Source organism: Dermacentor albipictus, chromosome 7, assembly GCF_038994185.2.
Source record: "Dermacentor albipictus isolate Rhodes 1998 colony chromosome 7, USDA_Dalb.pri_finalv2, whole genome shotgun sequence".
Taxonomy (NCBI): Eukaryota; Metazoa; Arthropoda; class Arachnida; order Ixodida; family Ixodidae; genus Dermacentor; species Dermacentor albipictus.
This window is the reverse complement of record NC_091827.1, coordinates 50001677-50016228: the sequence shown is the minus strand read 5'-3', so window position 1 is coordinate 50016228 and position 14552 is coordinate 50001677. Positions and strand designations below refer to the sequence as shown.

Below are 14552 nucleotides of genomic sequence, written 5' to 3'. Positions count from 1 at the left end.
TGCTGTCACGCATGCAGAATCTTGCTTTTTACAGTGGTCATCTTTCGCGTGGTTGTCAGCGTCCGCAATTGACCTGTCGGCGCATCACGCACCTACTGCATATACGTATTTTCTAAAATACTTGCAAACTTTGTAGTGAAAGTGCTTTGTTTGACGAGATTGAGCGCGTCACGGGAATGCAGCGGTGCATTCTAGAATGAAGGTGAGCACGGGTGATTATTTGAGAGTGCACTTCTCTACGCTATAAACATCGCCTGAAGTTGACGCGTGAGATATGATTTATACGACTGACACCGGTTCTTGCCGCTATCCTCGCGCTATGAGTGTTGCTGACATGTGAAGTTCGTTAAGTAAAGACACACCTCCGAAACTAGCGCTATTGGCTATGTTTGGTTTTTCACCTTCACTAAGACGCGAAATTACCTATCCCCCCCCCCCCTTTTTGTGCATCCACGTACAGGTAACCACAAGAAATTTCTCATATGTCTACCTTTTGTTGGTTTAGGATTTCATTTTCGCCCTTGCAAGGTTCTCTTCTTGCAGTTCCAGTTCCTCGAAATGATATATCAATTGGCCCCATGTTACAAATAAGACGTTGCTTAGATAGACGATGCTTATGCAGTCTTTAACTTCGTGTGTGGCCCTTTCGTTGGGCTGTCTCCACGACCACAAGGTAGCCATAAAGAAAAACATAGACACTATAAAAGTACCGGCATTAACCCTCCTCTTATTCCTAGCATCCCTTCCTCTAGTCCCATCACTTCAGCCCACGTGGACACGGATGGTCGACATTGCTCGATCAAGAGATGCATTTGCCAACGTCAAACTGAAATTGACAAATCGAAACACTGGCTCGAACGAGACCCATCTCTTGTTTGATCCGTGCTGGCCATTCTAATGTCTCCGTTTAGCTGCGAAGCTCTCTCTTGCATGGTAAACACGTATTCACACAAGTTCACACTAAAATACTCAAGGGAATGTACAGCTAGTGCCACCACTTACGTAGTAGCCGACTTCGCTGCATTCACCAGGGAGGATCCATCACTAGCGTTAAAAATTCCTAGGGCGCAATGATGCTCTCCCGTTCTTCCTCGGAACACTTCCCCGAAGAGCTGCAAAGTTCACTCTGCGTTAGTAGAGATTTCTATAAGGTCAAGCAAGCACGCAGCTCCAAAAGCGCATTTGTCTCCTCGCATTGTGTCGCCTTGCCTGAGCTCTCTACAGATAGGTAATTCTCCACCTCTTTTATAGAGAAAAAAGGAAGCTGTGGAATCTGGAGATAATCCTTGAGATGTAATGCATGGCTCGAGTACTGCTTGATTACGCAATGCCTTCATGACTGTACTTATCTCTAGTGAATCAAACGTCCTTCTATAATTTATGAAAGTCATAGGGGTTGTTACAACTCCACAGATTTTCCATTGCCTCTTTGGTGACGTATTAAAGCCATTGCCTCTTTGATGACGTACTAAAGTATTATAGTATATCCGTTCCTGAAGCGAGCCTCTTCCCTCCCTTCATCCAACTGAAATGTTGCCTTAGATTCAAGTGTTGCCTAAGAACAAAACGCGTGGTTTTGGGCGCCTTCTTTTGCACTACGGGCCCTCTTTCAGTCAGTCTTTTTTGTTGTGTATTAGGCAGTATGCGCGCGCACTATGAATCGAGGAAGCGATGGTGGAACGTGCATACCATAAAAAGCAAAAAAGTTGTTTGCCAGGTACCTCCATTAATATCACTAAGAATGCAACACGATAAGCTCCAAGTGCCACTCGGATTATTTGCATATGAATGTTCTTTACATTTCTTTGCGCTTAGGTGATGGCTTTACACCCTAATTTTTTTTCGTACGTGTTTGTTATGTGCTGCTACTACGTACGTTATACATTTACCCTTCTATTTCAAGTAAAGGATAACGCGCTCAGTAAATTATATGATGAGTTCATAAAGTTGTGTTAATTTTGACTGCTGATTCTTTCAAAGTATACTTTCTCTTCAAACTGGATGCTTTTCATTTCTAAACAATCGAAGGCATGAAACATGGGTAGTTCATTGTATCAGCAGATCTAACGAAGTACATAAAAACTTGTTCCATTCTTTTTCTCTTTATTATATAGCAGGCGACACCACAGCTACTTTCAGGCCAGGATTTTTCAAACACTGAGGAAATAACCAAGAACGCGCACGAGCTTCTTATGACCGCCAGCTCAAAACTCGCATGAATAATACCGTGGCTCCTTGGATTTTAGTTCGTTGACAAGGGATCCTACACGTGACCCGAATAAGGGAGGCATTGATAATAAGGTCAACACACAGGTGACTCGTACATCTTTCTGCCTGATGCAGTGGTTGGTAGCGGATACAAATTAAAAAAAATATATACCCGAAAGCTGTACGCACAGAGGTCATCCATTGCTATTTCACTTAGGGCTTTTTAGCATCTGACAAGGAACAATGAACTCACACCTCGGCAGCGCCTTCTATCAGAATTAGCTGCACCGTTCTGGCCTCTCCCATATCCTTGTCTGAAGCTTTCGACAAAACCACCATAATGCGACCTTGACGACTGCAACGACTCGTGCATCGGTGGTACCACGGCATCACTACGCCTCGATTTGAAGACGTCTCGAAGAACCCTTTTGTCAAGCCATTCATAAAAAAATGCCGCACGATAGTATGCACGTGTTTTCAATTAGTTGGTTATGAAAGATGGCATGGCTAGATATTTATTACGCATTTGCCTAATTTAGGTCATATAACATGTGTACGAAGTTATCAGCTACCGCAGGAAACAAAAAGTAAAGCAAGTAAATATGTTGTGCCAGTACTCCTTAGAAAAGAATGAAACAGAAAATTAAGCTTTAAATTTTTGCAAGGGAACGCATTATATGGGTCACAGGACGCCATGAAACCTCCGAATGAGCCGTACGATTTATATGTCAGATATTACAACAAATTCTCACCTTCGTCCAACCTTAAATATATAACCTAGCATCGCTTCAGTCATGACGCCACAATGAAAGCTTAAGAGACCTGTATTTCTTTTTACACTCATCACGTTAGTCTTTCTTAGAATATGCTAAATATTCAAAACTTTCAATGTCAAGGCACCACAACTACCTGAACGTTTCAGCGATTCCTCCTTGAAGGAACGTTTAAAGGCAGTTTTTCCGTAGAGCTAGTATAGACAATTGAAATTTTTTACGTCACTGCAGCAACGAAAATCCACCTATTGCGTTTCTAAAATCATTTCAATGTTAGCACTGCGCACGTTGTTTCATTACCAGTTGAATGTCGCTTATTACGCTGTTTTGTGCGTCTGAATTATTTAACTCCTCATCTGGCCCAAATTTCGGCCGCCGAAAGTAAAATTAACAAGTAAACGTATAAATAACTTTTCAAATTCCGACAATTAAAAATGAACAGTGCACGGAACGTCACTTTGCTAACGCGTTTCTTTTTTTTCAAACTCATGCTAGAGGAATCTCCAGGGCACTTGTACACAACACCGAAGCTAGCTTGTATTGAATTGCAAGTGCTGCTCGTTTTGCCAAAAACTGGTGCTATGAGAGCCTTTCTGCTTTTTTAAACCCTTTTTCACATAAATGATCCGGTTCAGAATGCTCCGGACCGGTTCAAATCGTTAGGATTTTCACTCAGGAGCAAAATCTGAACGGAACAGAAAAGCTTCAAACCAAGCCTGAAAGAAACCTAAAAAAATTTGGTTCAACACCCTGGCGAAAACCATTGCGGAGCATTTTTCATTTATGTATACCTCCGAGTACTTTTTCGAATGTGGAACTCAATGCATATGGTTTAGGATACATCGGCAGGTGAGCCTAATGCAAAATGCTCACATGCCAAAACTAAGGGCGAACAATTAAGCGGCTTGGGTGGCGATACCCGATTGGGGGCCTTGTAACTACGCCCTCACTAATGGTGTTTTTACAATTTGGGATGTTAAGGTTGTAGGGCACATTCAAAAGTAAATTTTTTCTCAAAACTAATTTTCCCCCCATTTTATGTATGCCCAAACTTTCAGCAACATGTAGAAAAGAATTGTCTTGCTATCATCATTACTTTGAGAAATACAATGTGTTTTCCAAACCATGCCCGCGTATTGCGAAGCTGGAAATCAGTACTATTTCTTTAATATAAATAAGTTTCAAAATAGCTTTATCACGTCATACTGTCACCGAGTAGTTACACGATCAAAACGAAACTCTAGAGCATCTCATGGGGGATCATATTATGGAGCTGGTGCATTTAGGCCTCTCTGTAGGTCTGACATCTTTCACAAGGTTTGAACTTTTATTTACGTTTTTCTCAAAACATTTTGCTCCAACTCATGTTACGCAAATCTTCAGAGTTTTCTTCTGAATGAAATGTTTCATATGAGTTCTGAACCCTCATTTTTCCCATGCAGATGTGTGCCACGAACTAGAACAAATGAAATTGATGCATCATTTATGCCTATACAGTCGATCTGGCAAACAAGCTTGCTCCCAAATGGCATTTATTTCGTTTGCTTAGTTTTTGGACGAATACGATCCTAATAATTATCCCATTGCATTTTTCCTAGTTCGTTAGACAGGTCTCCTACGTAGCTAAATAAATGCCGCAGAGTTACCGAATTCAGAAATACATTAGATAGTTATCACTGGTTGTGCCTGAAGCATCTTTACCATATCTTATGAGAAAAATTCCCTGCCTGAAAATAAAATTACCCGTTAATTATTTTCTGCAGTTTTATTACTTTATAAAGCCGAATACGACATGCTTAATAAGGAAAAACGTTTTTTAAATCCGGTCTTTTATGTGTGGCCTGCCACCAAAAAGTAATCCCCTCAAGCAATGCATGGGTATGTCGCTGGTTGGTAGATAAACCTGAATACAATCATAAATATGAACATCGACAGAATGCACAAACAAGTTGTAGTGCTTGTTCTATCACGCTCTCTTTCGTTCTTTAGCAGCCAACATGTTATGCGATAAATAGCAACAAGACCTAGTTCAAGTTCTTCTAATGTAATACTTGAATACTGATAATGTGCAAAATAATCCTTAAGGACTCTTAGTTATAAGCATGCTACTGTACAAATTTCACCTGGCATGCTTCAAGGATCACGAGAGCACTGCACCTGCTTTCACCAATTCACTGCGCAAAGCAGGCCCAGAAGCAACTAGAATTCCCTTCGGCGTTCAGAGCATGGCAGGCTTTGGACATGCTTCCGCCTAAGAAATCTATTCTATGCTCAGAAGCTGTACAAAATGTTTGGATTCATGTGGACTCGAGTGCGTTGTTATTGTGCATGGAGAATGTAAATTCGTAGAATCTAATTTCCATGACTCCAAAAGCAGCAGCTCCTGCGAAGTACTAGCCTTGAGGTACTGCAGCCCGCCCGACTTGGCGGCGGCGTAGTCGCGGACATCCACGTCCAGTGCACCGAAGTGCTTGAATCCATATCCAAATTGGGCTTTTAAGAGCATTTCGATGGTATCCTTGTCCTGTGGTGAAAAGGTGGGCATGAGGCTGCGCAGAAAAAAAAAATTCACTCAATGTCACATAGGGTGCCATGTGCCGTGGTAATTAAAGTTATCCGGGCAGATATTAGCACGAACACCTCGGTTATGTGCGTCCTACAGCGAAGCTCTCTATTGAAATCCTCCTCGACGTTGCTGGTGACGCCTTGGCCACTACCTGAACATGGGGCAGCGCATGAGCACTCAGTCGGCTTAAGCATGGTGTTCTTGCTTTAGCTGCAACCAATGTTTCAAAATTGGCCATGGCAGATAGCACAATTCTGACCATTTATCTAAATTACTCCATGATGCGGACCTTCCTTCTACAAAAACAATCAAGATGCCTAGTTTATTATATGACATAATTAAGCTAATTACCTTAAGCTGAAGTGCCTAACTGACACATTTAGAGGAATAGTTAGAATTGTGGTATTGATCACGTCCAGTTTTTAAACATTCGGTGCAGCTACAAAATACCTTATGTAGCCATATGCAGTATACGCCTGCAGTCGTGCCGCTATCAATTGTGTTTCCTACAAAATTATTTATTGCTAATAAATGACGCTAAATAAATACTTAGACAAATACGTGCATCTAGGCGCATAACTTTTCTATCGGAGCGAATGTACCTTTCTCGTGACTCCTTGGGTCAGCATGTCTGCTCTACCCATTTTAATTTGGAGCGATGACGGATGCAGCACGCGTTGAAAAAGTAGTTCGCTGCAGGACAGAATGCAATCAAATCTAGTCAGATCGCGTCTACAGCGTAATTCGGGAAAGCCAGCATCATGTGAATCTCACGCAGGGAGTATCCGCGCGGTAAGGGCCTGTATGATAGGCATGTATTCCATAAGCTGCAAAACTCGGTGCAGAACAAGCGACCAGTTACATACGCGGGATATAACAAAACCAAACGGCACAAAATGTCTTTTTAAATTCAAGAGTTGCGTGCACACACAATCTTGTGATCTTGTGGCCAAAACACGCGAATGTCGAGCGGGTGTCATGTCAGCATATTATGAGGTCTAGACCTAGCAGGATATAAAATATTGGTAGCATGGAAGCCCCATATACCTACCCCTATAGGACATTGAAACCGGTGGGGGCCATCGTGTGGTGGGCAGGAAATCGGCCGCTTAGCAGTCGTGCGCTGTCGCCGCTGTTTCCCCCCCAAATGATCACGATTACTACACTGAAATTTAGGGGCGGGTCAACTTCAAATTTTCGGTGGGCAAATAGAAGTTTGGGCATGGGCCAGCTTGAAATTTGCGAGCGGGCTAATTGAAAACTTTCGGTGGGTCAACTTAAAATGAAGGGGTTGGCCTACTGAAACTGAAATGAAAGGGTTCGCCTACTGAGATCGGCCAATTTGAAATTTCAGGGTGGGCTAGATTGAGATTTGGGGCTGGGCTTACTGAACTTTCGGCGTGAGCTAACTGAACATAAGGAATGGGTCAACTTGAACTGAGTAAATGGGCGAAATATAAATTTGGGGGTGGGCCAACTTCAAATAAGGGTGTGGCGTAAGTGAAATTTAGGCGTGCGGTAACTAAATCATGGGGTTGGGGTAATTGAAATTTGGGGTTGGGCAAACTTGAAATTTGGGAGTGGTTTTAAATTAGTGGTGAGCCAATTGAAATTTCGGGGTAGCCCAACTTGTACATTGGGGACGGGATAACCAGAAATTTGATGGTGTGCAACTGACATTAGGTGGTGGGACAACCTGAAATTTGGGGTGGTGTAGCGTGGGCCAGTTCAAATTTGTTGTGGTCCAGCGTTACAATTGGGAGCCGTCAAGTTGAAGTTGAGGGTTGGCCAAATTGACAGTGGGGAATGGGCCAATTCAAATTTTGTGCGGGGCATAGTGAAATTCAGGGATGGGACCTTTTGAAACTTGTAGGTGAGCCAACTTGATTATAGGTATGGGTCAGTTTGAAATTAGGATGTGTGCCGAATGGAAATTTGTGGGTGGGCGAACAGAAATTTCGTGATGGCAATCATGGTTGCACAAACATGCAGGATCTAACCATGTTCGTAGCAACCGGGCTGCTTGTATGAGGGGCTGCAGGGGCACCTTTGTCCAGAAAATGTCGCCGTGCTCTGCAGTCACTTCACACAATCGGCCGGCTACCGAGCTTTTTGCCCACCCCATTATGGCGGTGCTGGCTTCGCTTGAAGAGCGTCCCTTCCATTTGAGCATTTTTATGCCCTCCTAGGCCTAGATGTGGCGTCATCGGCGACAGTGTGTGCAAGGGCCCGAAGCACTCCTGTATGAGCATCGCTTGCTTGGTTGTTCCCATCAGGAGCACGCACACCCTGAAGCGTCATCTGTGCAAACGTGCTTGTGAAACTGCGGTGCGAGAATAGATGTGCCTTAACATAGCTTCTCTGTGATGCGGTTTCCAATTGTTCCGCGTTTAACTGTAACCCGCGCATTTTCGAGGGAATAACGATAACACAGAGCGAAAACTTATGAGCACATCGCACTCCTAGGAATTAAAAAAAACAGAAGCATTGATCGCAAGTACTCGTGGCGGCGCGACCTGCGTTTCGGGCACGCATCTATACCTTTCAGAACGGTGGCACGAACCCAATGTGTGCCCAGGGTTGTCAAATCTATATTGGCTTCCCCTTTAAAACGGGATAACGATAAATTTTCACCTAGCCTCCTTGACCCTCTCGGACGGAGTTCTCATAAACGTCCTACCATGGTTTCATAGTGTCGCATTCCGATGGGACGAAATGCGAAAACACCCGTGCTCTTAGATTTAGGTGCACGGAAAAGAACCACGGGGTGGTCCAAATTTGCTTCATAATCAGATTGTGCATTCGGCAAATAAAACACCAGGATAATTTTTTTTCTAATTAAACGCGGGTTGGGCTCACCAGGACGTGACACGAGCGGGTGCGGCAAAACGTTTGACACGATTGTAATAAAGCCCCTTAAATTCGTAAAGTAGCGCCACGCCTTGAAGAATGTCGCCTCCCCGTCGCGCGCTCTCGCCAAGGTCAACGCTGCGTCGCTATTGGCCTAATGCCATCACGTGAGCCGCCGCGCCGGCTTCGTTTGTTTACAGTCGCGCTTCAGCGCCATTTTCGCTTGAGAAGCGTGTAGGCCGTAGCGAGGAGCACATGATGGCGCCGTTGCTGTTGCGTGTTGTCTTTGGTTTGCGAACGCATTGAAATAAATTTTGTGGCATGTGCGACGTCCCTTCATGGTATTTTCTATCACCATAACCTACAGCTTCCTGGTATGCCAAAACAGTTTCTGCAAAGACAAGAAACTGTTCTCGATACTGTCCGGTACGCGCTGCGGTTTAAGAAGAAAGACATGAATTCATCGAATTGGGAAGGAGAACATCACACCAGCATTCTCCACATGACTATACGAGGTAGTTGCGAGTCCCTCATAGCATAGTATCTGTTAGGCCTGCGTAATTTTTTGCGGGCCATAACGTAGCACATACTGCACAGTTTATTTATTTATTTATTTATTTATTTATTTATTTATTTATTTATTTATTTATTTATTCATTGAATATGCCTTACAGGCCCGGGCATTGAGTAAGGGGGGTAATAAAATGTACAAAATAACTTGTCAGTGTACAAACGTACGGCTCAAATTTGCAATTTAACACAAAGGAGAGGAATCGATCGTAATGTGGCATGACGGCAAATATAAGGTTGGGCGGGAAAAGGATAACACTCAGAAAAAACAGAAAAAGAAAAAATATTGCCTGGCATTTCACATATGACAAAACTGCACACAAGAACTATAATGTATACCGATTACAATGACAACAGTAACAAGAAAAGAAAATACAACCAAAGATAGACTGACAAATATGCGGATTCCAGGCGCAGGAACAGTTGGCCGGGTTTCAAAGACGCAGAATGATAGGGCATGATAAAAACGCAGGAACTAATGGCGTGCACAGTAAAAACATTTATCAATATAAGAAATGCAGTCGGGCTCAAAGTGGGATACTAAAAAGAAAGCAAAAAAAAAAGAACACGTGCTGTGGTACAAAAAATAACGGATGTCTTTGGTCTTAAAGCTGTCAAAATACGAAATACATAAATACATGGCTGGTATACAGAACGTGGCATCGGAAGTAAAACAAAATTGGAAAAACTAGTGGCAAGTTTTCGTTGTGAAAAGAAAGTGTGCTGGCGTTGACGGAAACTATCGTGGTCTGGTTCGGATGCGATGTCGTCTGGAAGACCATTCCACAAACTTATGGCGCGAGGAAGAGCAGATGAGTTGAATGTGTGAGTTGACCCATATGACCCATTATGCAACCGACGTGATGTGATGGAAGGACCATCAAGGTGAAGTGCGAATGGTCTGTTGCCGTATGCGTATTTGTGAAAAAGGCATAAAAGGGCAATGTCGCGACGAGCACTAAGGGGTTAAAGTGAGAGATTGAACAGTTAACTGAGGTTGTTACCATTTGTTTGCACGCTTTACCACGATTCCTGCGCGGCGCGTACTTTGTTTATATCAGCAGCACATGATCGTATTTCGGGCTCTAAATGGTATTTGCACCCACCCACCGACAGGCTTCAATTCGTGGGCATGCGAGGCTATGTGCGAAAACGCGACTGCGAGCCCTTTATGATTCAGCGCATTCCTTTTTAAGAAATTTGAGCGTCGAGCACGAAAACTCCCCTTAGGGAAGCCACTCTCTGCATTTTTGTGTTTACTGGCCAGCCTTCTTTAGCGCCAAAAGCTTTGTTTGCCTCTTTCGTTCGTGTCCGGTGGATTTGTAACACAAAGGAAAAGTGTGCGTGCTCTGCTGAAGCCGTGATCGTCGCCGAACGACACCATAATAGGCCTTTGAGACGACTGCCTTAATTTGTCTCATCTTTAAGCTGTGTAGAGAAAAGACGGGGAATGCGGGAGATGGAAATTTAAGACGATGAGCAAAACGTGAACAAGGTGAATGCAGGAGCCAACGTTTCTACATGTGGACGTGCCTTCTTCAAGGCGACGTATGCTTTCCTCGCCACTGTATATATAGATGGGGTCCTTCTAAAAGCGAGAGGGTGTGCGGCGGGAGGCTGCAGAAACGAAGGAAAATGCGTTAGCGTGTCTCGAATTGAGAGTAAAGGAACGCTGCGTACAAGGTCAAAGCCGGGGAACCCCCCCCCCCCCCCCCCACGGTCTGTCAACGCCCGCGCGTTAGCCGGCGTATCAAGGGCGTCTGACACGCCAGCTGACAAAAAAAAATCAATAAAGGAAAGGAAAGGAAAAGAAAAGAAGAAGAAAGGGGGGGGGGATACGCCAAGAAATCAAACTAAGTGTTGTTGCCTATAGCTTGAAGTTTAGCATGAATAATTAGGTTAATTCGCTATGCTAAACTTCAAGCTATAGGCAACAACACTTAGTTTGATTTCTTGGCGTATCCCCCCCCCTTTCTTCTTCTTTTCTTTTCTTTCCTTTCCTTTCCTTTTTTTCTTTCTGTTAGCCGGCGTGTCAGACGCCCTTGATACGCCGGCTAACGCGCGTGCATTGACAGACCGGGGTGGGGGAGGGGAGGGGCTAGGGGGTTGGGCCCCGGCTTTGACCTTGTACGCAGGGTTCCTTTACTCTCAATTCGACACGCTAACACATTTTCCCTCGTTGCCGCATCTTCCCGCCTCACACCCTCTCCCTTTTAGATGAACCGCACCTATATGTACTGGGGCGAGGAAAGCATACGTCGCCTTGAAGAAGACAAGTCCACTTGTCGAAACGTTGGCTCCTGCTATCACCTTGTTCACGTTTTCCTCGTTGTCTTTAAGGTGTGTGTAGGTTATGATGCGGTGGTGGAACACTCGCACAGAAAACGTGCGGTCGCCCGCTCGTTCACTGCCGGGTTTAGTCGACCGTCGTTCGCTCATTCGTTTAGTCATTCGCTTACTCGTTCGTTCAACTATTAGCTCTTTCGACCACTGTATCTCTGAGGCATATGTAAGGAGACAACGAATCATCCCTCAATATGAACGACTGCATCATTTCCCTTAGCGCAATTTCAGTCACGTCATGCCGCGGCAATTCTTCTCGCGGTCATTACATCATTAAAGTCATATCTCGCAAATGTTATTTCGGAGCGAGCGCAACCACCTTCAATATATCCACATTGGTGTAACTCGGTTCGCGACAGGTACGTCACTTGGTCAGCGGACGAGCTAACGCACACGATGAAACCTTATTCGTGGTGAGTGAATAACTTGAAAAAAAAAACAACAATGCACTTGTTTGAGCCTGAATGAAGCGCTGTTACCGCGCTCCCACTTCGCGAACGAATGCTAAAAACTTGATTTCATTTTTTGTATACGCAGAATCCCGACTCGACGATCGGCCACACGTATTTCTCTCGACTTTGAGGGATGAAAAATATAACACAAGTGCCTACCTATGAGCCTATGCGCGTGCTTAGAAGATTGGCAAACATGCACGTTGGCGCCACTGTAGCTTGTAATATTCTTTCGAACCTGCAGGGAAGCGTTCATTCGCGCCCTCTGTCGGCCTTTGTACGTCTTACGTCATAGCTGATATGCACCGCGAGTTCACTTGACAAGGACGGGGCTAATTATTCGGGCTACTGAGTGCTTGCTGGAGGCCAGGATGTTGGCGTTCAATTCTACATGGGTTATTTACAACTATTCGCAACAAGATATTGCGAAACGCACATGACAAATGTTGCGCACCGAATTGTAGCGCACGCGATACATTGTCATGGCACAGGGTTAACGCTCGTTGAGGTACTTCTTTAAATATGGTTATCAGAAAAGAAGAAAAAAAGCTCCTGCCACTGAATAAACACCTGAGCCTATTCTATGGTGTATACGAAGTTACTCGGAGCAAGAAGGCGAACCCTTAAAGCGCACCGCCTTGCTATGCGTGCATTCACTCTGCGAAAGGTCGTCTTCTACGCTCGAGTGATGTAGGCGGCGCCATGGTCTGGGAGGGCGCGTAAAGGACAGGAGAAACGAGGAGGACTGGGGCTTGAGAAGGCGAGTGCCGCTACTTTACGATGTTCAAGGAGTTTCAGTTTGAAAAGCTTTAGGAGGCTGTCTGCCGCCCGCAATGAAATCCGACAGCGCGATTACGCTGCCGTAAAGAGCTACGCCAGCATACTCACATGGTTCAGGTTTGAGCGCGCACATTGTTTTGCACTTGCAATTCATAATAGAATAACGTGTTTTACGACAAAAGGCATGCGGTGTGAATTTTGTTTCGTGATATTTGTTTGTGCGCTGCCACTCTCAAAATTTTCGTCAGAGTGTTTAATCAGCAACGTAAGACCTGACTAATGTGACCACATTTAGTGACTGAACCGCGCGTCGAATTACGTTGGGACACCTATAACTGCTTACGTCTGGGCGGCGCGAAAGCATTATACCATTGGTCGAGCTCGGAACGTTACGAAAGCCCTCATTTTGTACACTCATGGCGTGGCGACACCTCCTTCCTTCCCATTGGCTGCAGCGTGACTTGCCCAATGAAGGATGCATTAGGCCACACCGTGTGTCAGGCAGATAGCTGCGACGTGACGTGGGCACATTTAGTCAGTCAAAGGTGGAGCCGCTGTAGTGTCGGGGAAGCATGCTCATCTAGCACCCCAGAGGCTTGGATACGATTCCCATCTAGTCCAAAATCTAGTTGATTCCCTTGTCAAAGCTATCAATTGATGTCATCTACAGGAACCTCCCTGAGAGACATGACGTGAATACCCGTATTGTTTGACGTCTCTTTTACTCTTTGGGCTATCGGCCATTTTCGGTACCATCTTCCGGTTACGCCAAGCACGATGAATTTTCGCGTTATGGGGCATGTAATGCTTTCGAGTTACTGTAACCGGTGTATACGGCAGGGAGGAGCATATATAGTCAACATAAATATGCCTCTATATAGGCGGAGCCCCAAGCGAAGTCGAAGCGCATGGTGACAATGGCAAAAATTCGCTATGAATGAACCGAAAAGTGCCAACTTCGCCTCATTCCAAACGTTTGGCCCATCCTATCTGAGCATCAGCTTTTGTGACGCACCACAGGATGCGCTCGAGCGTGTCGTGGTGTCTGTTGTCGCCAGATCGTTCTACGAGCGCTTTTTCGAGATGGTGAGGCTCATTGCACCTTGAAAAATGCTTTGCTTTCAAGCATTCGTGCTGTATTCACAGTATGGCTCCTCTGTGGACCGGCTTCTGCTGTCAGCCAACACCTCAATCGAACTTACTGCAAGCCTGCCATGAACCTTTAACACGTATTGAAAATGCGTCGATCGGCGACAAGTTAAAGATCCACTGGCGGTCAAAATTAACCCGGGGTCTCCCACTATGGCTGGCAGCATAATCAGGTCGCATTTTTGGCACGCAAAACCTCACAAATATGTTCAACCCTTTCTACGAGTGTGCTCGTAGGATAAGGAAAAGTGTTTCCCTTTCTTTTTCAAAGAATCGCTTTTGTAATAGTCCTACGACGTGAGGACGCAATGATGGGTGTGGATGATTTTTTTCCTTGTAGAAAGCGTTGCGAGAGATGCACGTGTGATCGAAAACAGTTTAACCCATCCCGTGATTTGCTAACGCCCACTAACGTCCCATTGCAACCATTCATTCCAAGAACTTGTATACGTCCCTGTCTTCTTCACGCTACATCCGCTATTACATATAAAGTGTAACATAATAATGTTCGTGCATAATTAATCAACTGGCGCTTCGTAATGACGTCGGCTATTGAGAGCTTGTATGGCAACGGGACTTCCTAAGCAGCGAGTGCTGGTGAATCGTTGAGTAGAGTAGAACTTGCCTTGTAGGAAGTGAAATCGTAGAACGCACTGAAGCCGGCCCGAGATGAGCTATAATATCGAGGGCAAAAGTGCTGAATACCATGGCCTAGTGAAGAAAGTGCTGACAAATCATCGGGAGCGATTATATGTTCTGATAAAAAATAGGTGCTACGCGGGATTGATTGGAAGAGTCTAGTAGACGATCCTCGGATACGAGATGCTCTACGCGACTGCGCCTAAATCGAAAATTAATTTC

General features: G+C 44.7%; 1 protein-coding gene across 1 annotated transcript in view; it reads right to left on the bottom strand.

Moving 5' to 3' along the window:
• The window catches only part of LOC135910146 (uncharacterized), a 103817-nt gene that overhangs the window by 21442 nt on the left and 67823 nt on the right, over window positions 1-14552 (bottom strand). The window contains exons 8-9 of the mRNA XM_065442180.1: window positions 5380-5530; window positions 1003-1112 (exon numbers count right to left, since the gene is read on the bottom strand). Coding sequence (XP_065298252.1) covers window positions 1003-1112; window positions 5380-5530 — 261 coding nt within the window. The remainder of the gene's footprint in view (window positions 1-1002; window positions 1113-5379; window positions 5531-14552) is intronic.